General features: G+C 42.4%; 1 protein-coding gene across 2 annotated transcripts; it reads left to right on the top strand.

Annotated features, from left to right (window-relative positions):
- Positions 1-12,689: 12,689 nt before the first annotated feature.
- On the top strand, positions 12,690-20,590 carry LOC122088445. 2 transcript variants are annotated; one of them, XM_042657715.1, is made up of 6 exons: positions 12,690-12,893; positions 12,991-13,041; positions 13,288-13,339; positions 13,420-13,494; positions 13,668-13,713; positions 20,178-20,590. In XM_042657715.1, exons 1-6 carry the CDS (start codon positions 12,768-12,770, stop codon positions 20,275-20,277), a joined length of 450 nt encoding a protein of 149 aa, XP_042513649.1. In that variant the 5' UTR covers positions 12,690-12,767; the 3' UTR covers positions 20,278-20,590. The 2 variants fall into 2 exon arrangements, with proteins under 2 accessions (XP_042513649.1, XP_042513648.1); XM_042657714.1 differs by having other exon boundaries at positions 12,692-12,893; positions 13,420-13,478.
- Positions 20,591-23,054: the final 2,464 nt, after the last annotated feature.

Genomic DNA, 23,054 nt, shown 5'->3' with positions numbered 1-23,054 from the left:
CAAAACAATACATGTTTAATATGGTTCCTTTCCAAAAATCTGAGAACCAAACTACAGCCATATATGAACCATGCAACAGATATGCACATCACCTAATAAACAAAATAATAGCATATAGGCAATGATTTTATCAAAAGAAAGCCCTTCAACCGAAATAAACACAATATAATAGCTACATACTAGATCCCCTATTGCCTCCCAAAAGATTATCCCATAGCGCATCAAAGTATCAATTACATTATCTCATAAAACATACAAAAAAGACTTGGACATTAACAAATAACAGAAGACTTTATCAGACAATTAAACTGTTTGGTCACAAACAATCCCCTCAAGCAAAGACTTGAAGCTTATTCATCTTTGCTCTTTTCCTTACAGAACGCTCTTCTTTCCCTAAAATCCCATCCCTTTGGAAGAGCACTCAGATTGACTTTGATTTAATTGTTTCCATCATACACAAGATGGATCTTTAGGTTACATTGCTGCTGCAAATGTCTGCAATGTTCCCTAAAACAGATTGTTTCGAAGGACATTGCCAAAGCAGATGTTTTGTTGTTACTGCATAAAGAATTAAAAAGAAACCTCTGAGGTTACTGATAGTCCTTTAGTTTTGTGGTTATAATTGTCAATGAAAGAACTAACTGAGATCAATTTTGTGAGAAGTTTATGGAGTTGGTTGCCAAGGATCAAGGAAAAACAATATAAACAAACTTCAGTTACTCCTTTCTCAATATGGATCTACAATTAGGTGTGGAGCTACAACCCTTTATTACATATCCCACTCTCATAAACACCTCATTAATCAAAATTAGAGAGTTTTTCATATATTGTTAATTATTGCATAGTACTACTACTGCAATACCCAACCCCAAGGTCTTACCCACATCAAAGAAATTAACAAACTTTTCCCTAGAGCTTCAATGTTCTGTCTAGATGTAGAGACCAGAATTCACCCATCAAACCTTCAACTTCAAGGGAAAACAAAATTTAACAATTCAGTATGACTGGATTGGTGAACCTGTTTGGTTACCCAAAATAAAAGAAATTAATGAACCTGTTTAAACTTCAAAGGTTGCAGAAGCTAGAGATGAGAAGACAAAGGAGCCGACCAATCCACTGAAGACTGGAGATTTTGCGACCATTGATATCAAAGGGCACTTATGAAGAATCGCTGCTGTAATCGCAGGTAATATCGAAGACAGAAAAGAGGAATGAGGTTAACTGAATCCCCTCAAACGAGACTCGACATTTCAATCGTAGGGATTTTGGGTTCGAAAACTAACTCTTGAGAAGAAGAGAGGGCGATGTGTGAAGAAGGGAAAAGGGTTTAGGGCTGATGGATTTTGGGGTATGAGATATATGGATTGTATACTTCATACTAATGGTACAATCAAAACCATCGTTTTCGTCTTCTCGCCTCAATCCCACCCACAAAAAAAAATCGAGGAGGTGTTCATCGCTTCTCTGATTCATCAACAAGTTGCAGGATGAAAATCAAATACAAAGAAAAACAAAATAAAACACAGGCATGCCAAAATTATAAAGCCTCTAAACTCAAGATAAGAAGATAGATCGTCATTGTGGAACCAAGAATCAGAAAATTTTCAAAACCGAGACAACTACATCGATCGCTAAAAGGAGAGAATAAAGAACATAATGTTGGGGATTCTTTACCATAGAATCATATGAATAATTACATTGATGTTATAATATAAGAATCATAAATCAATCATAAAATATTAACCATGGGTGTAGGCCCTAAACTAAGAACACACAAATATATAGATTTACCCCATACATGATAATCAATTGGAGTAGAAGAATATCTGTGTGTAAATTTAGAAATTCCATAAGTATTGATCACGTAACTCTCTCCCATGTGCTTGAAGATTAGTCCCATAAAGATTGTAGCAAAGAACTACACAATGGAGTCCCATGTAGGGGAGTCCGTGCTTCCAAAACCATGAAGGTGTTAAAGTAATGGCTGCAGAGACCTTTAGCTTCTATTTACAATAGAATCCCTAAAACCCTAATTCATTCCCACAATGGATTGGGCTAGGAGTTTCCTAATCAGAGTGGGTCTATAATTACTTGGGCCCAATGGATCAATCGGTATCATTTAAGCCCACATAAAAATCCTAACACATAAATATAGAAAAATAGAGATCACCTAAGCAAGAGTAGAGCACATAGGGTTAGTGTTTGAGAAGCAAACCAAATAGCTTTCTGCCACTGCAATCAAGCTTCGGAGACAATTAACTTGAAGATCCAACAAGGATCAGAAGAAGCCCCCACGCTACGGAAAGCCTCGAGAGAAATCGAGGAGCAAAACGAAGCCCTACCTTCCAGGGAGAAGACGAACCAAAGAGAATGACTAGAAAGGTTGAGGAACAACTTATGTCTTGGTTGTGATTGTATTTTTTTTTGTTCAGGATCTTATTTTGCTACCAACGTCTATGGGGAGCATGAAATCAATCAACGAGTAAGAATTATTGATGCCAATCCCATGGATAGATTACTCCCGACCACCGACCAGAAAAACTTTTGCCAAAGTATTTTATCTATTAACGTATATTCAAGGATCGGGCTTCGTAATGATTAATTAGTCATTCATTTCTTTTGTCAAATATTGACAGTAAATTCTTGAAAAATATTTTCTTTACAACCTTCTTCCCTAGAAGGCCAAAGTTTACTAATGTGTAGGTATAGAATGTCCAGACACAACCCCTGTTTTTTATTGACAGTGAAAAAATGCCCTTGCCTCCCCTAAAAATAAAGGTTATCATCCCATCACAATGAAACTATCTCTTTTTTTCTTTCTTTTTTCTTTTTAAATTTTTATACAGGAAATTATCTAGGTTCCTCTCATTGGACCCAAAAATTTTATTGATAGAAGATAAATGAAGAAAATACAACTGGGGCCCGGGGGGACATAACCCGTCTTACCCTGAACCCAATATCCGAAGACTTTACTAAACAAAATTAAGAATTAAAATAAATAAAACCAAAACCAACTAAAAAACAAAGGAAGGATGGCTTTATAACCAGCCTTAAGAAAACAATATATTTTTATCGAATAAAAAGAATTCAAGAATTATCATCCGTAATTGCAATCATGACTAAGTCTGGAAAAGAATTGTACTCTATAAAACATGAATTTGAACAACTGCTAAAAACAAAATTAGCATAAGCATCAACAACCTTATTAGCTTCCCTCACTCAGTGCCAAATAGAAACAAAAGCCGATTGCAAAAGCTTAGATAAAGAGTTCCACCAATACCAAAAATTCCAGTGAGCATTTTTACCATCAGAAATAGATTGCACAATATCTTTTGAGTATGAGATAACAACAAATCTCGTGATACATAAAGAATTACAGTAACAAACACTATCCATTAACGCTCTCATCTCAACCACATAATTGGAGCATACTTCATAAAAATGAGCAAATATAAAGAAGATGGTGCCCTTGTGATCCCTAAGACAACCCCCGCCACCACCTAGTCTTGGATTACCTTTCGCAGTCTCATCCACATTTAAAGTGAAGAAAAACTCATGATTGGCATCCACTTAACAAAGGTTATCCTTTTAATTTTAATCTTTGTAATAGGAATTTTTAGATACCACAGCAACTTTATTGCTGCCGAAAATTCGTATGAGCTGATCCTGCACAAATACAGAAGGCAGAGGCCTGGATGTTTATCCGGGGTTAGTCCTTTGACGCCCAAGTTAGAGATCGGTCGCACAGCTTTTCACAAGAGTAATGGTGTGGATTTTTCTGCTACCTTTTTTCCTCTGCTCAGGCCCTCTCTTATAGTCCTTAGGGTTTAGGGTTTATCTTTTCCCTGGAGGAGTCCTCCTCGGGTCTGCCTCATTTCCTCTTCGAGTCCTACTCGGATACGTCTTATCCCCTTCGTGGGGAATATTCTCTTCACGCGGTTGACTCGGTCAGACTCCTTGCAGCCTCTATCAGGTGAGCGACACATGTCCTTTCCTTAGATACCATGTGTCCTTACCCTACTGGGTAATCAATTTGGCCGTATCAGTAACCCCCTTACTCTCACCAGGAGGCTCTTCCTGTGGGAGTAATCAAGTTTTTCATCATTTTCTCTCATTCATGCGTCCCTTGGGCCTTATTCCTTCTGCTTCGGCTTTAGTTTTGCTTACGACCGGGACCTTTGGTCAGGCCAGCTCAGCCTTTGCCTGAGCTCCCAACAGAGGTAAGGACCTTCAGTTAGGTCCGCTCGACTTTTTCAGAGCCCCTAACGGAGGTAAGGACCTTCGGTCAGGTCCGCTCGGCCTCTGCCTGAACTCCCAACCGAGGAAAGGACCTTCGATAAGGTTTGCTCGGCCTTTACCTTAGCTCCCAACCGAGGCAAGGACCTTCGGTTAGGTCCGCTCGGCTTTTATCGGAGCCCCTACCGAGGTTGTGACCTTAGGTCAGGTCAGCTCGGCCTTAGCCAGAGCCCCTAACTAAGGTAAGGACCTTCGGTTAGGTCCGTTTGGCCTCTTCTGAACTCTCAATCAAGGCAAGGACCTTCGGTAAGGTCCGCTCGGCCATTGCCTGAGCTCCCAACTGAGGCAAGGACCTTCGGTTAGGTTCGCTCGGCTTTTGTCGGAGCCCCTACCGAGGTTGTGACCTTCGGTCAGGTCAGCTCGGCCTTAGCTAGAGCCCCCAACCGAGGTAAGGACCTTCGGTCAGGTTTGCTCAGCCTCTGCCTGAACTCCCAACCGAGGCAAGGACCTTCAATCAGGTTCGCTCAGCCTTTGCCCGAGCTCCCAACCGAGGTAAGGACCTTTCGTTAGGTCTGCTCGGCCTTAGCCGGAGCTCCCTATCGAGGTTATGACCTTTGGTCAGGTCAGCTCGGCCTTAGCCAGAGCACCCAACCGAGGTGGTGACCTTCGGTCAGGTCTGCTCGGCCTTTGCCTGAGCTCCCAACCGAGGTAAGGACCCTCGGTCAAGTCCGCTCAGCCTTTGCCTGAGCCCCCTACCGAGGTTGTGACCTTTGGTCAGGTCAGTTCGGCCTTAGCCAGAGCCCCCAACCGAGGTAAGGACCTTCGGTCAGGTCTGCTCGGCATCTGCCTGAACTCCCAACCGAGGTAAGGACCTTCTGTCAGGTATGCTCGACCTTTTCCTGAGCTCCCAATAGAGGTAAGGACCTTCGATTAGGTCCGCTCGGCTTTTACCGGAGCCCCCTGCCAAGGTTGTGACCTTCGGTCAGGTCAGCTCGGCCTTAGCCAGAGCCCCCAAGGTAAGGACCTTCGGTTAGGTCCGCTCAGCCTTTGCCTGAGCTCCCCACTGAGGTGGTGACCTTCGATCAGGTCTACTCGGCCTTTGCCTAAGCTCTCAACGGAGGTAAGGACCTCCGGTTAGGTCCGCTCGGATTTTGCTTGAGCTCCCAACCGAGGTAAGGACCTTCGGTCAGGTCAGCTCAACCTTTGCCTGAGCTCCCAACCAAGATGGGGACCTTCAATCAGGTCATCTCGGCCTTTGCCCGAGCTCCCAACCGAGGTGGTGACCTTCGGTTAGGTTCGCTCGACCTTGGCCTGAGCTCCCAACCAAGGTGGGGACCTTTGGTTAGGTCTGCTAGGCCTTAGCTAGAGCACCCAACCGTGGAAAGGACCTTCGGTCAGGTCAGCTCAGCCTTTGCCTGAGCTCCCAACCGAGGTAAGGACCTTCGGTTAGGCTCTCTTGGCTTTTGTCAGAGCCCCCTACCGAGGTTGTGCCCGACCGAGGATGGACCTTCGGTCAGGTCTGCTCGGCTTTGGCCTGAGCCCCCAACCGAGGAAAGGACCTTCGGTCAGGTTTTCTCGGCTTTGGCCTGAGCCCCCAACCGAGGTAAGGACCTTCGGTTAGGTCCGCTCGGCCTCTGCCTGAACTCCCAACTGAGGTAAGGACCTTCGGTTAGGTCCGCTCGGCCTTTGCCTGAGCTCCCAACCGAGGTAAGGACCTTTGGTTAGGTCCGCTCAGCTTTTGTCAGAGCCCCCTACAGACTTTGTGACCTTCGGTCAGGTCAGCTCGGCCTTAGCTAGAGCCCCCAACCGAGGTGGTGACATTTGGTCAGGTCTGCTCGGGCTTAGCCAGAGCACCCAACCGTGGAAAGGACCTTCGGTCAGGTCAGCTCGGCCTTTGCTTGAGCTCCCAACCGAGGTAAAGACCTTCGGTCAGGTCCGCTCAGGCAAAGGTAAGGACCTTCGATAAAGCTAAAGCCACCAAACGGGAGAATTCCCATCAACTACCGTAAACCAACTTACATATTTTTCATAAATAAAAGCATCCGGAGAGCTTAGGATGAGGAGTTACAACTTGAAAGTGCTTAGGAGTAAAAAATTACAAAATGTGAGTGTGCTTGCTACTTCACTACTGGTAGAATTTTCTCAAGTTCTTCGAGTTCCACGATCGGGGTACCTTTCCTCCCCCGTAGTCTCCAGGTGATAGGACCCCGGTCGTATTACCCTTGAGACTCTGTAAGGACCTTCCAAATTTGGAGCTAACTTTTCTTGATGCCTCGGGTTTGATACTTCTGCCCTTCTGAGGACGAGGTCACCCACCCTAAACTCGTTCTTTCGGACTTTGGAGTTGTAGTGCCTCGTAACCCTTTGCTGGTAGGCGGCGATACTTTCTTGCGTGGTGTCCCTAACTTCGGTCAAGAGGTTTAAATTCGCTCGGAGTCCTTTATCGTTTTCTTCTTCATTATAGTACTGAATTCGGTGGGTTACGGCCCCCACCTCCACCGGAAGTACAACTTTGGTGGCGTAAGTTAAAATGAAGGGTGTTTCTCCGGTGGCCGATTTCTCAGTTGTGCGGTAAGCCCAGAGGATGTTGTACAACTCATCTTCCTATTAACCCTTTGGCATCATCCAGTCTCTTCTTTATTCCTTGGAGCAGGGTACGGTTGGTTACCCTTGTCAGCCCATTGGTCGACGGATAATCGATAGACGTTTTCCTGTGGTCAATATTCCATTTTCCGTTACCACCACCCGAGGGATTCCAAATCGATAGACTACCACCCTCTGGAAGAAGTTCCTTACATTCTTTTCGGATATCGTCGACAATGCTTCAGCCTCTGCCCATTTCGTGAAGTAGTCTACCGCCACCACCACAAACTTCCTTTGCCTCGTGGCCAGAGGGAATGGGCCCAGAATGTCAATTACTCACATGGCGAATGGTATTGGGCTTGATAGGGATGAGAGCTCGGTAGAGTGCTGCCTGGGGACAGGGGCGAACATCTGGCACTTGACGCACTTCCTGACTAATGATTTCGCGTCCTTCCTCATTGTCGGGGATAATACCTCTTGGGGTCTTTCGGTACTTGGCTGTGATAGAACTTCAAAATACACAGATCGTCCAAGGTCTGTGAAGTCCGTGCCATCATAGCCCATAAGGAACCCGCTCTAATATCCTCTGGCTCGGTTCCTGCATGGTTAAACCGGTTCAACCGCGAAATCAGACCGGGTTTAAGAAGCGGGATATTACATTCACCTCTCGTACCACGAGCTGTGAATCATTATACACCACCAGCTCTTGTACCATCAAAGCCCGTGCTAGATTAATTCCGGCTATTAACGCTTCGTACTCTGCTTCATTGTTGGAGGCATCGAAGTCGAACCGTAGGGAGTACTCGATCTTGAAACCTCCGGGACTGACCAATATGATCCTTGCGTCACTTCCCGCGCTGTTGGAAGCACCATCCACGTACAATGCCCAAGCCTTTTCTCCTCTGTCCTCAGAAAGCTCCTGGGGATCATCAGGGAGCGTCGTCTCGGCTATAAAGTCTACGAGGGCCTGTGCTTTTATTGTGGTTCTCAGTTTGTACTAGATGTCGAATTCTCCCAACTCTATGGCCCAGTTTACCAGGCGACCGGACATATATGGTAGCTATAGTATCTTCTTCAGGGGTTGGTCTGTGAATACGCATACTGTATGCGATTGAAAATAGGGCCTCAGCTTTCTTGCCGTTGTTACCAGGGCGTATGCCACTTTCTCTGTCTTTCTGTATCTTGTTTCAGCATCTAGCAGGGTTCGGCTGATGTAGTATATTGGCCGTTGTTGCCTTCCTTCTTCCTTCGTTAGTACTGCGCTTATCGTTACTACTGATACAGGAAGGTACAACTGCAAGGTATCCCCGACGTTTGGCTTTATCAGCAGTGGGGGTGCAACCAGGTACTCCTTCAGTTGTTCAAATGAATTTTCGCATTCCTCTGTCCATTCAAAATTTTTGGATCCCTTCAAGGCTTTGAAGAAGGGGAGGCATCTGTCAGCCGATCGAGATAGGAATCGCCCTAGGGCAGTGACTCTGCCTGTTAGCTCCTGGACTTGCTTCACATTCTGGGGTGACCTCATATCTCGAATGGCTTGTATTTTCACCGGATTAGCTTCAATTCCCCACTCTGAGACAATAAAGCCGAAGAACTTTCCCGAGGCTACTCCGAATGCGCACTTTGCCAGGTTCAGCTTCATGCCGTACTGCCTCAGCACCTAGAACACCTTTTCTAAGTCTTGAATGTGTTGTTCTACCTTCAGGATTTTTATAAGCATATCGTCCACGTATACCTCCATAGTTTTGCCGATCATCCCCTTGAAGATTTTATTCACCAACCTTTGATAGGTGGTCCCTGCGTTTTTTAGCTCGAAGGGTATGACTTCATAGCAGTACAAGCCCCCCTCGATCACGAAGGATGTTTTCGGGACATCACCCTAAGACATCTTTATTTGATTGTACCCTGAGTACGCATCCATGAAGCCCAGCGCCTCGTATCCTATCGTGGCATCGATGAGGAGGTCTATTTTTGGCAGGGGGTATCCATCCTTTGGGTAGGCCTTGTTCAGATTGGTGAAGTCGATGCAGATCCTCCACTTTTCATTTGCCTTCGGGACCATCACCACGTTGGATATCCACTCTGGGTATTGGATCTCGCGGATGAACTGGGCCTTCAGCAACTTCTCTACTTCTTCATCTATTTTCTACTGTATTTCGGGGGCGAAGGTCCTCTTCTTCTGTTGCACCGGCTTCTTTGTGGGTTGACACTCAAATGATGCTCTATTACCTCTCAGTCTATTCCAGGCATGTCTAAGGTCGACCAGGCAAAGACGTCAGAGTTGTTTTGGAGGAATGAGATGAGTTTTTCTCGTTGTTGCCTTGGCATTGTAGCCCCGACTTGGAATTGGTGAGTGTTATCCCCCTCTTTGGCCTCAACTTGTATCAGATCCTCAGCCGGACCCCCCCTTTGATAACTGGTGTCATCGCGCAGATCTTCTATCGGGAGTGCCTCGCCCGCCTTCTCTCTTCCCCATTAGATAGTGGTGTAGCATCTCTGGGATGCCTCCTGATCGCCTCGACATTCACCGACACCGTTCTTGGTTGGGAATTTTATCTTGAGATGTGGTGTGGAGACGACAGCTTTTAGCAGGTTCAAACCAACTCTCCCTAGTATGGCGTTGTATGCCGAAGTAATGCCTACTACCAGGAAGTTGATCATGACTGTTACTTGGTGATCTCTGGTGCCAGCTCTTATCGGCAACTCAATCGATCCCTCCACTTTTACTGGGACATCAGAGAATCCTTGCAACGGGTGTTTGACTTTCTTCAGCTTTCCCTCGTCCAATCCCATCTTCTGGAAAGCTTTAAGGAACAGGATATCAGCTGAACTGCCGTTATCCACCAAGATCCTCTTCACTCTGCAATCGGCTATGGTCATGGTGACTATCAGGGCATCGTCATGCGGAGTGTGCACCCCTTCCAGATCGTCGTCTAAGAAGGAAATAACTGTCCCTATCCTCACCTTCTTGTTAGACCATTCAGCCACATGTATGCTTCTCGCATAGGCTTTTGCTTTCCTAGCCGAGACTGAACTTTCTCTAGCGGCTAGGCCTCCACAGATTGTTGCTATAACACTAGTTGGGCTTTTATTCTCGTCCCGGAGGTGATGGTCAGCTTCCTCAGGTGTTCGGTCCCTTTGTCGTTCCTGATTGCCTCTGCGGGCTGGCCCCCTTCTTTCATAGCAGCCTCTGCTATCTCTACGACGATTGTCCCTGCGGTCATTACCGTCTTGGGCATCCTCATTTTCGCGGTCCACAAATCGGCCTAAATATCCTCTTCTTATCATTCCTTCTATTTCCCCCTTGAGGTGCCAACAATCTTCGGTGTCGTGGCCGTGGTCCTTGTGGAGGTGGCAATATTTGTCCGTATTGGGTCTCTCGGGGTGTCGTCCCATCTTCCCTGGCCACTTCATGGCTCTTGGCATCCGGGGAGTCCTTTATCTGCATCAGCACATCGGTTCGTTTTCGGTTCAGGGGTGCGTATTTCTCAAACTTCCTTGGTGGACTGGGTGCCCGACTACGCTAGGACTTTCATCTTTTGCTTTCTTAGAAAGGTTTGTTGTTGCCCCTTGAGATCCTTTTCCTTCCCGTCTTCCCTTCAGCTTCTTCATCGGCTTGAAGGGTTTCTTCCATCTGGATGTATTTATCACACTGAGCTCTCAACTCGGCTAGGTTCCTCGGTGTATGCTTCGCAAAAGATCTTTTCAGCTCCTTATCCTTGACGCCTCCCAGTAGGGCTGTGAACTCTTCTTTCGGGTCCAGACCTCTGATCGTGATCTTCTCTTGTTGGAAGCGCTTCATATAGTTTTGCAGTGATTCTTCTTCATGTTGCTTGATGTTGGTCAAGTTCAACATGGTCTTCTGAAGGGGTTGGCTAATGGAGAATCCCTTCACAAAGAAGTAACTTAAATCGCTGAAGCTGTGGATCGACTTCGTCGGTAAACGGTTGTACCATAGCCTTGCCGCTCCTCTGAATGTCAATGGCAGGGCACGACACATGATGTTTTTCAAGACTCGATGGAACTGCATAATGACCTTGAAGCCTTCCAGATGATCGACGGGGTCCCCAGACCCGTCGTAGGTGTCATACTTTGGCAGGCGAAAGCCGACCAGGAGCGGGTCCCTCATGACCTCATCAGCTAGAGCCATGTCATTAGTGAGGTCTAGCTCAGGAGCTCCCGTCTGGTTTTCTGCCACCTTCATGATCTCATCTTTCAGGTCCAGGATCATCTGCTTCAACCCCGAGTCCTCGTGTCTCTATTCGTCTCCTTGGCGTGGTTCCCCATGTCTGGCCCCGGCGGCACGCCGCGTCCTTCCCCTGGGTGCGGGACTTTCCCTCACGCTCGATTTTGAGGATTATGACCTAACCTTATCAATCTTGTATTGCTCCAGGCCTCGTCTCGAGCTCTCTTGGGCCGGATATAGGGGCCTCACGGTGCTCCGTCGGTCTTCTGAGAGATAGCTTTGGAGACCTCCTTCATTGCCTTGGCCATTCGGTCATATTTCTCCTGGAGGGCTTCGAACTGCTCCCTTGTCACATATTCCTGCGCTCCAGGAAGGGGTGGAGGATTACTATCTCCACGCACCGAATATCCGGCCGAACGCTGGTCCCTCCTGAAACCTTCCTGATCATCGTTTCCCCTTTCTCCTCTGATTTCCGTCGAGGGAGGGAGCCCTCCTGAAGGTTCCTCCTCCCCCATGTTTATATTCGACGCTGCTCTAGTGTTCCTATGAATGTAGGTTCTCCCCACCATTACTGTCTTTCCCACAGACGGCGCCAATCTATTGCTGCCGAAAATCCGTATGAGCTGATCCTGCACAAATACAGAAGGCAGAGGCTCAGATGTTTATCCGGAGTTAGTCCTTCGACGTCCAAGTTAGAGATCGGCCGCATAGCTTTTCACAAGGGTAATGGTGTGGGTTTTTCTGCTTACCTTTTTTCCTCATAGTCCTTAGGGTTTAGGGTTTCTCTTTTCCTTGGAGGAGTCCTCCTCGGGTCTGCCTCATTTCCTCTTTGAGTCCTACTTGGATACGTCTTATCCCCTTCGTGGAGAATATTCTCTTCACGCGGTTGACACGGTCAGACTCCTTACAGCCTCTATCAGGTGAGTTACACGTGTCCTTTCCTTAGATACCACGCGTCCTTACCCTACTGGGCAATCAATTTGGCTGTATCAAACTTCAAGTCCTGCTCAGTTAAACCTCTAGAGAAGTTATTTGGTATTTGAATCACACCATATTTATTTCATTTTTCAAAACAAAATAGAATCTGATTTATAATTTTTTGGGGAGAGGGATAGGTATGCGGTCGATATCAAGTATGCTAGCGGATAACACCAATAGGAACACATGATGGCGTATCATTCAGGAAGGCTATGAGGGTCATTTCAGAAAAAAGGAAGAGAGAGATAAACACAATAGGTGCTAGCATACTTGATATGGGCGGCATACCCAACCTTTTCCCTATTTTTTTATTTGGCTTTAAATGGCTGGTTTCCAAGGTTTTAGTAGTCGATATCGGCATTGATCAATATTGATTTGATATTGATTTGGATCGGCTTGAAAATCTCACGATTCTCACATTTTGATATTGGAGCCGGATTGACTCAATATTGATCGAAACAATAATAGAAATTAAAAAATAAAAATCCAAAAATTTCAAATATTTAGAAAACTGTAAAAATCAATATGGGATTTTTTTTAATGAATATCAGATGAAATATAAAAAATTACAATAAATATATTAAAAAAAAAAAAGAAGTTTATATCTCGACCCAGGATCGGCCAGGTATCGATACCCGATCACTAAAACCATGTCGGTTTCGGTTTCGGTTCTAAATGGACACCCTGACGCGCACGGCAACTTCCTGTATATGTATATTGTGGTGTGCGGACGGTCGTTGGTGGTTCCAAGTGGATCGTAACAGAGAGAGAAGAAGTTGGTACGATGGGGACGAGGGAGGTATACGAGCAGAAACTCAGGTCTGGTAACCTCTACCACGACCCCACCATAAACCCTGGTCTTGGAACCGCTCGCTGCCCTCGTTGTCTCTCCCTTTTAAATCCTCATCTGGTAAATCTTCTTCTCTAATTAAACCATCTGCAACCTAACTGTTCGATGAAATTCTTCTTAGAGCATTCGTTCTGAATCTTCATTCACATTGTGACAGGAAAAAGGAGAATGGAATATAACTTCTGTTTTACACGATGCTGCTGCCGTGGTATGTTCTCGATTCTTCACTAGACGTCGATAGATGGGGTGGTATATATATAATTGAGACGTTCTTTTGGTTCATTATTATTGAATAAGGGTTTAGAATTATGCATACCTTTCTTCAAGGATGGAGCCTCTTTGTGCTGCGACGTAATACACATATATATTACTTGAACATGCTGCAATGAGTTATTGCTTTCTGAGTAGACTGCTTCCTTCCTGTCATTGATTTGTTGAACTATCCTTTGAATAGGCTGGCTCAGGTGCTGGTGCAATGCTTAGTGCAGTCCATGGTTTCAATACAGGTATAATAATTACATGGCCTTTTCTAAAATTTGTTTTTTTATAAGGTGGGTGTCTTTTTAATGAAATTTGTTCATCGCAGGAATTCCATTTGTCCAGAAACATGTGAAGGGACCCAAGTCGTTTCCTTTTCTTATTGGGGTATCATCTATCTCTTGTATGACTGATATGTCTCTGAGAGTTTTTAATTCCTTTTGGAAAGATAATAAATGCAGCCTTATGATTTCTTTGTGTTGCATTTTGCATGCATAGACTTTTACGAGCAATTCTACTTGTATTGTCTTCATTTTTTTTTCTTTCATTACACTAATATTGTCTTCTTTGTCACAGCTTCCTCCATTGCTATTGTTTTCAGGTGCAAGTGCTGCATTTGGAGGTATGCCATTTTTCCTTCTATTTCAATATTACATAGGTAGGGCTTTGTGATTTTGTTGGTTTATTTGTAATGAGGTGAGATAGGAGGTCCATATTTGGGATGTTATGGGGGTATCATGATTCATGAATGTTAAGTATTTCTTAGTTCCATTGTGAGTTTGAAAGTCAAATTAGTTGTTTGCTCCCATTTTTATTTGATTTTCTGGAGTTCTAATTAGTCTTTAATTTCCTAGTCAGTTTTGAAGTCCAGTTATTTTTTTTTCCAGTCTATTATTGGTCAAATAAGCTGTGGCTTGAGTTGTATTAAAATTAGGCAAGTTCTAATTATGGTTGGAGTCAGATTTTGAGAGTCCTGTTCCTATATAGGCACATGTACCCTGCCCTCTGGGTATGTGAGATTGAATGGAAATTTGAGTCCGGTTAAGCGGTTTCTGCTACTTAAGGTTTCAGTTGTGTCTGAAAAGTATCTCTCTGATCGGCTTCCTCTTATCTTATTGACAATTAATATTCTTCTCTGTTTATGTTCCTTCTTTCTTTCTATTCTCTCATTATTATATGATCTGTTTTCTTATTTTCTATTCTCTGTTACTGATTTACTATTAATGGGTATGGTTCATGGTTCCTAAACAGCATCAGATTGCTTATTCCTCCTCCAGCTGCTTCTATATTTTTAAACCCTAATCAATCTAGTCCTATTCCCCACCACCTTTCTTTGTGGTTCATCATTTAGAATTCATAGCCCTCAGCTTTGCTGCGTCGCTAATTTATTTGGATAAGAACTTATCTGTTTTGCAATATTGTTATGTCATTTAAAAGATTTTTCAGTAACTTTCCAATCAGACCAAGATCTAGCAAATCTAAGGTGGAGTTTTGGCCAAAATACTGGTAGGGTAATCAATATGTGATGAGTTTCTAATGATAGTGACCCAAGGTGATGGATGATGCATAGTTGTCATGGCGTCGCCAAGGCGGCGATTTGGCGTCCTGGCTGAAAAAGAAGTTCATGGCAGTGCTACGATTTACGTGACTCACAAATGACGGTCACCATTGGCTGATAGGCGTCGCCATGGCACCGCCATGGACGCCAGGTCACGCCTGGTTCACTAGGCAGTCGATTTTTTGTAAAATGCAGGGTGATTTTGATAGGGCTATGTTGATTTTTGATATCTGATGTTGCTTCATGTTGGTTTTATATGTTATAGGGTATATATTGTAGGCTTGTAGCATGCTAAATAACTTTAGAAAATAGGGGAAAAAAAAAGTAGCATACTAAATAACTTCAGAAAATAGGGAAAATAAAAAATGACACATGGGCGATTTGACCGCCATGGCAACGCCATAACGGGCGATTCATCGCCAAATCGATTAGCCACCCCTCCACCGCCTTGAATCGATTTGACGCCATGACAACTATGGGATGATGGTAAAAAATCAAGGTGACACCAACAAGGCGGCGCCTTGATAACGTTCTTTTAGCATAATGGCTTTGGAAATTCTGTTTCAAGCTTTCTAATCTTTGCCATCAAATATTTATAGTTTAGTAGTAGCTGTGATTCAGGTCATCCATCATCCTTTTGAAGTCTCCTTAACTTGATATTGGCAAAACATGCACTTTGGTGTCAACCTGAATAACTTTTTGTAACTCACGATCTTCTTCTTATATTTTAGCATTTTCAAAGCTTTCAAATCATCAAATTTGATGATTGAATATTGTTAAGATATGTACCACGATATGGGGAGTGCTTCTTATGGCCTACGGATGTGCTTCTTAAATATTTCTGCCTGTGCTGAGCTTGCTGCTGGGATTAATCTTCTCTGCACATGGTTCTGGTTTTTTTTTTTCTATCATGTGCATGGAAATTTCTTACCTGCAATTTGGATCTAAGAATGTTGCAGCCCTGTTCCTGCGGTACTATGGCTGCTCCCAAATCAGTTTTCTCATCCTTCCTTTGCAATTTGGTTTTTTGATACTTAAGTAGATCCATAATTGTGGTCAGTGATGGGTTTTAAACCTGAGATTGATGGAGTAATTACAAATTTACCATTGGACATATATATCTATCAAATTATTGTTGTGGTCAGCTCGGGATCGCCTCAATTTGGAATTTATAGTTTTTGGGAAATTGGTACTTGCATGCGTGGCAATTGGAGTTCTCTATTCAGATTTGCTACCATTAGGGGGAGATTGGAAATTCTTTATTGGAGTTATTATCTACTCAATTGCAGTTCTTATATTATCTGCTTTATTCTGCTACTTGTTTACCTGTTAAGATATGTACCACGATATGGGGAGTGGCCCTACGTGGATGAGTTTTACTTCCTTGCTTTAGTTTTTTTTTGTTTTCCCTAGTTAGGATAGATCTCTTCTTACTAATTAGGAAAGACATCCTAAAGCAAGGAAGTAAAACTCATCCACGATAGGGCCACTCCCCATATCGTGGTACATATCTTAACAAATATCATTTTGCCCCATATTTTTTTTTTCTGGTTTAGTAACATGCTAAAGCATGGAAGTACAGAGCATAGTATACAACAACAACAACAACAAGAAAGAGTTGCAGCCTAGGGCCCTAGGGAACCTTATCATGGACTAAAACACCAGATAAACACCCACATACAAGGGGATTCTACCAGCTCCACTCCTACCTAACTTATCAGCAATCAAGTTGGCAGACTGCATCTTCCAAGGGACTGAGAAATTTCCTTGGACTTGAAAAGATCGAGCTTTCTTTACTGTGAGCATGTAACGCCATGCTGCCTTGTAATGGCCTTGTAACCACTTAACCACCTTGATAGGGTCTCCCCCAATGATAGTGTGTGCCAACCATTATAAATGGAAATTTCCGTAACTCTAACTTGAGCCTTAAGCTCTGTGTGGTAGAATCAGAAATGGCAACAGGGCTGGAGAAACCAAATGAGGTAGTTGTGGTACAGGGCTACCGTAGGAGGAAGAAGCTCACTTGAACCAGCTATGGTTCTGGTTCTGGCCCTTAACTGAGCTAGCCGATGAAGTTGCGTTGACCAGCATTGGGTCTCGCATGGCTTGGTGTGGACCCATTAAGCCCGCTTGCATAGGAGAAGATTTGGGAGCTAAGAATATCTTCTAGTAGTTTCTAATTCCATGTATGAATTATGAGTTACTTGGTAATTAAGATAGGTACTAAGTAGAAGTTTGTAGGTTTGTTACTTCCTATTTGTATGGCAACAGTGATGGATCCTGTAGAAGGATTCCATCCTACTTTCTATTCTAGAGTTACTTGGCAGCCAAGTAGCAAGGAGAGTTCCTATTCTTGTAATCAGTTTATTGGTTATTATAAATAAATGAGATGGGGCACACTAGCCCATGATTTTGGCTTTTGATCAATTCAATGTCTTTCTCTTTGGTGGTGATGCTGAGAGTAGCTTTTGTGTTGAAGCAAGTGACAACCCAAGGTGGTGAATCCTTGGTTTGGGACTGGTGGTGAAACGTTTTCCACAGGCCGTAGGTGGTGAAGCTTTTGGTCATATCCCCTTCTTCCTTCTTTTTTGCCCTTCTCTTTTCTCTTTCTTTGTTACCGTTCAGCAGGTTTCCAGAAACTTTCTGTCACTATCATGGCCTCCTATTAGGTGATATCATACTTACTTTTTGTGCTTAGTTAATCTATTAGCATTGCTCTTCCACTCTCTTTATATTCTATTATTTTAATACTGTTTTCATGTCCCTGATAGGTTGTTTTGACAGCAACAAAGTTTGATCTTCAGCCAAAAATCTCAGAGAATTTAGCATAGTTCTAGATTTCGCGAAATATTTTTGTTTCGATAGATGTCGAAACAAAATGGTATGTGATACATAAAAATGTCCAAGCTTCGGTCGGAATTTCGGTTTGATATTTTGAAGTCAAAACGTTACTATGCTTTAACATTAAAAACATAGTTTCGAATGAGTTGTTTTGTTAGTTTCGACAGAGAAGAGGGAGAAACCTCATTTTTTTTTTTTTTTTGTGATTTCTTTGCCAAATCACTTCCATACAGTTGGAGGCATTTCATTTTTCCCAAAAAATAACTTTTGCAAAAAATAGGATAAATACTTGGTGGTTGGACTTCAATTTTTTTATATGTTCCACACTGTAACCTCGATCTACAACTTCACAGAGCCAGAATTTATTTTGTGCAATTTTTTTATTTGTGGACAGCATCTTCTTGTTCCCGACCCCCAACCGTACACGCTGTGCTGGCTCCACAGCTACCATCCAGTGGCAATGGTATTCAATCGAGTTTCTCAAGGTTTAGAGATCTATACCCTAGGTTAAGGTTGCTCTAGTATGTTGGCGATTTCATTTATAGGGCTATTGTGGAGGACTTCAAGCATTTCTTCCGCCATACTATGACATGGCCAACTTTTGTGATACAATCAGAGGATAAGTTGCTTCAGCACCAGCAACAACATTCTAGTGTTTTTGATCCTTCTCGGAACTTGATGTGGTTCTAGGACTCTAGGATGGGCATAGGGATGATTTGCTTGTATTATTGACTCCCATATCTTTGACTCTTTGTAATGAACAATGTATGATGCATGATTTATAATTTTATGTCTATTTATTCCTAATCATATTTAAGTTTTTTTTTAATTAAAATAAATGTGTTCTAGTATTAAACTCTGTGGAATAGGCCATATTAAGGAATGTATACAGCTGTGTGCATCATATATACCAAACTAGGCTCTAAAGTCAAACTACCAGTTTGGTTGTGATTTTTTAAAATCTAAGGGCTCCATTATGTTTAGAGGGCCTAAAATAGGGTTTCCTAGAAGTTTTGCGACCTAATTTGGCCATTTGGGCCTCGAAACCCTTCACCAAAACTTGCATCCGAAATTGTACAGATTTCCACCAAAATTTTAGTTTTGGTCGAAATATTTTGGTTTCAATCCTGGTAATCTTGAACCTTGTAATTTAGCCATTATATTGAGCTGAGAATAATCTATGTTATTCCCTTCCCCTTCTATTCCCTTTGACCCAAGTATGGTACTAGACTTATGAATCAACATCTCCTGCTTCAACATTAATCTGCTGGAATGCTGCTCTCTTCAATCTGCCTCATTCTGTTGGGTGGGCAATGTGGCATGATATGTGGTAAAAGTCCTGCTTAAGAAAGATCTGAATAAATTTATTTCCTTAACCCACTGCTATACAAAACAACCATAACTTCCTCAGTCAGCATAAGTTAATTAAAAGTAGAACTTGTATTCCTCAATTGAAGTGCCTTCCTGTCTCAGCAGTTAAAGCTGTGGATGGTCTTGTGGTCCAAAGAATTTGTTTTGGGGTGGGGGGATTAATAGGTGATGTATTCAGTAAAAAAAAATAATAATAATAAAACGAATGGAGCATAGATTGTGGGAAAGAGGGGATGGTCATTGGACATTACCTGTAACAAATCTGGGAATGAAATATCCCCCTGTTTTGCCAAGTCATTAGCCAATATATTGTAAGCATCACCTTCAAATTCCCTAGTCTAATGATAACTATGCCATTCCTTTGGTTCACATCCCTTTGTCTTGTACTCTTATTGACCATACTTTTGCTATCCCTTTCATCTGACTGGAAGTAAAGTTACTCTTCCTGATCTCAGTTAAGCCATTCCAGGTAAAGGGAATTTCTATTTTGTGTCCAGTAAATAACTAATTTTAGTTTGTACCAAAAAAAAAAAAAAAAAACTAATTTTAGTTACAGTTCCATTAAAAATCCTGCACTTCTAATTTGGCTCCTTTTCCAGACCCCATTCTGGTAGTACTGTTGACCACTTAGTTGGCTGGAGTTTGTTGTTTCTCTCCTAATATCTGTGTGGGATTTCTAACCCTACAAGATCAACTTGGAGTCCCTGGGTACTTATAGGTTCCAATTCTCAAGAAATAGGGTTTAGATTGGCCTCTTGAGAGATTATTGAACCTTGAAATGAAGATTCAAATAAACTTAACAAAGCCTTATCCCAACTAAAAAGGGGTCAGCTATGTCTCAACTCTATTAAGTCTTTGTTGTTAAATCAAAGACATCTGTATCTTTTCTCACCACCTCTCCCGGGTCATTGACTGTCGAGAATGATGTGACATAGTATATTGATCCTCACATGGTCGGTGTATTGGAGGGGCAAATTTAGGCTTGATAAAGTGTAGTTAGTGGGTCTGGTGGATTATTTTCGCAAGTGGAGGCCCATTTACATTCTCTCTTAGCTTTAATCTTCGATGCACGATTATTTGAGTTGAATGATTAGTATCTGGATCACTTACTTTTATGAAAAATCTCCATTTATAAGCGAAATTGATTTAAATGAGGAAATTGTTCGAGTGGAGGTCCATTCACATTCTTAGTTTTACAGTTCGATGCACGATTATTTGAGTTGAATGATTTGTATCTGGATCACTTACTTTTATGACAAACCTCCATTTATAAGAGAAATTGATTTAAATGAGGAACATTTTGGTATTTGTTACAGGTTATGCAGTTCCAAAATTTGCGCAGCTCTCAGTGACATCTTATTATGCTGCCTCAAGTGCCTCACATTATGCAATATCGCACCTTACCAGGTATATTGAAGAAACACACATTGCTCGCAACCTAAATCAAAGATCAAGGTAATCCCTTGAAGGTTCAGTCAAGTCTCATTAGCCTCTTACTTTCAGTTTGTGAACAATCTCATATTTCTGGTTGAGATTATAAGGCTGTCAAATGTTGAAGTTCAAGATAAATCTGTGAATCACTGTAAATTAAACATGCATCTTCTTGTTACATTCTTTGATGCAATATTTTGGCTTAATTTGCAAATTCTCTATAAGGTTCAATTTGAATATATGATAATAACACCTTTAGCTGTTATTACACAAATCAATGGTTCTAGTTATTCTTTTACACCTTGTAACTTGGTCTATTATATGAAATCAGTTTCCACACAGAAACATATGCACTTGGAAGAAAAATTCTCAACTTAGAAAGTCAGGTGATAAGGTGAGTAATGTTTGATCTTGTGCACTGACACCTTGGCTTCCATGAGCAAGAAAGCTGACTACGTGAAGTTATTGGGTGAATAAACCAATTTCAAGTGTCCATATAAGTTTATCAGGTGGTCTTCAGTAAACCTGATCAGTTTGTAAAGTCATGGCACCAAGGCGATGTCCAGCCAGCGGATGACTTGTTAGGACCATATTTAATAGTAGTTCATATTTCATATATGTTGTAGTAATATTAGATATGTTTTAATTGTTTTTCCCCCCAGGTCTAGGCACCTTGGTACCTGAGGCAGTTAGATGCCTTGCTCATTGTTTCCAAGCTGATGCCTTGACAACTATGATTAGAATTTGGGGAAGTGCTTCCTATGGGGGAGTATGGCTCCTACGAGTGCTTGTGGCCAATGGGAGTGCGACAGGAAGCATCGACAGAGGAGCCATTTTTCATTTCACTGGGGGTGGGCTGGTCATTTTGCCTCCCCCCATGTGTCTGGGGAAGGGGCCACACTCCCCCTTTCTGCGAAACCATTTACAATTAGAATATTTAGTGGCTATGCTAATTAAGTAAATGTGTGTTTATACAAATAATGAAAGGAAGCAATAATGAGTTTTCCCATGAATACAAAACTCTCTCTCTCTCTCTCTCTCTCTCTCTCTCTCTCTCTCTCTCACTCACACACACACACACACACACACACAATATTTGCTCAAATCATGCATAGCCAAACAGTTATTTCTCAATGAAGTTTGAACTAACATTCCCATAATTTTTTTTTCTTTCTCAAAAGGCAAAAAGAAAAAAAAAAAAAAATGAAAAGACAATCACATTCACTGATCAGTATCCTTATGACAAAGTCAAGGACACCAAGAAAGTTAATAGGTCACAAGGGAAGTGCCATGAGGTTCCAGTCTTAGTGGTACCCCACCAATCTGAGTTCAACAGCCGACAAGCACCTAACTGAATTGCAAACTTGAATCTTGAAGGTCTCACCAATAAATGGAGGTTTAGATTATTTAACTGCGTAGTATCCTTTGGGGTTGATGACCCTCATGTACATGATGCCAACAAGCCAATTTTAAAAAGAGTAGGGAAGGGTGCAGTACGTTGGAATCCAATGTTGGAAATGAGTCTTTCATTAACTATATTAATCAAAGAAAAAAAAGAAAAAGGCTACCCATTCCCTAACACTGTTCTATAAATGGTGATATATGTCCTGTCACAATCATAGACACTGAATTGTAACTACTACTCATAAGTTTGCTATAATTCAGGACATGCTAATCATTTGTAAGTGATGTATGACTTTGGCTGGGCTGAACTCTGATCTTCAGTGGCACTGCAGTACCATCAACTGGTTAATGAATCATATCTAAGGAAGGTGAATTGGTTAATGATCATATCTCTAAGGGAGTTGAAGCTTTAACTACACTGTCTTAAAAAATTAATTTCAATTTTATCTCCAGTGGGACCAATTGACCAATTGAATTCTACTTCTTAGAGTTATTTCTCTAGCATGAACTATGAAGAGGGTCTTGCTCCAACCTTCTAGGTTCTTAGAAATTATAGTGGAAGGATAAATTAGTTTTACTATGTGGACCTCTTGTGGATTATTATACTATTCTCCACACTGCCATTGGTGTGGATTGGATCAGCCGATTCGAATCGGCTGATCCTGAGCGGAAACTAGGGTTTAGGCTGATTTCTACTGATATCCACCGTTTTGAGCGAGTCCTAAAGATGTGGGATCATTATGTGATTGTGACCTCCAACAGTTTCTTGAAAATTTTGAACGCCAACAGATGGAATGGTTGAAATTAATGCAGAAGTGAACCATGTGGGGTTCACTCTGTTAACATGATTATCATTGATTAGAAATGGGTGGCTCTATATTACACATTCATTTCAGAAACGCTCTCCTCAGACCCTTTTGTGGCGCATGATATCAGTATTGATCTTTTGACTGAAATGAATAAGGGACCCAAAGGAAGAGGAGGTTGTTCTATGGCAACTAATTTATTTTTTGCAGGTCTCCAATATGATGCTTTACTATCAAGTGGATTAGCTCAAAGGTGGTCAAAGGGACCCTTTGATTGATTGATGGATTTTAACCGTTGATTAGCTAGGGTGGCAATGACTGGTCCTAATTCTGGACCTGCGGATCTGGCTGATTCTATGGTTTTTTCTCACCGGATCTATAGATTTTCAGATCTGAGTGGCAAATTCTAGGGTTTGGATCTCTATTCAAAGTTAATAACCTTGACCCAAACAGAACCCAAGGATCTTAGTAGAGCTCAAATGACTTTGTTTAATACATTTACTACCACAGGGTGCAACTTATCAAAAGCCCATTCAGAACCAGTGATTTCAA

Source organism: Macadamia integrifolia, chromosome 9 (genome assembly GCF_013358625.1).
Source record: "Macadamia integrifolia cultivar HAES 741 chromosome 9, SCU_Mint_v3, whole genome shotgun sequence".
Lineage (NCBI taxonomy): Eukaryota > Viridiplantae > Streptophyta > Magnoliopsida > Proteales > Proteaceae > Macadamia > Macadamia integrifolia.
Note: the sequence above shows the minus strand (reverse complement) of the source record. Positions and strands in the feature narration are given on the sequence as shown.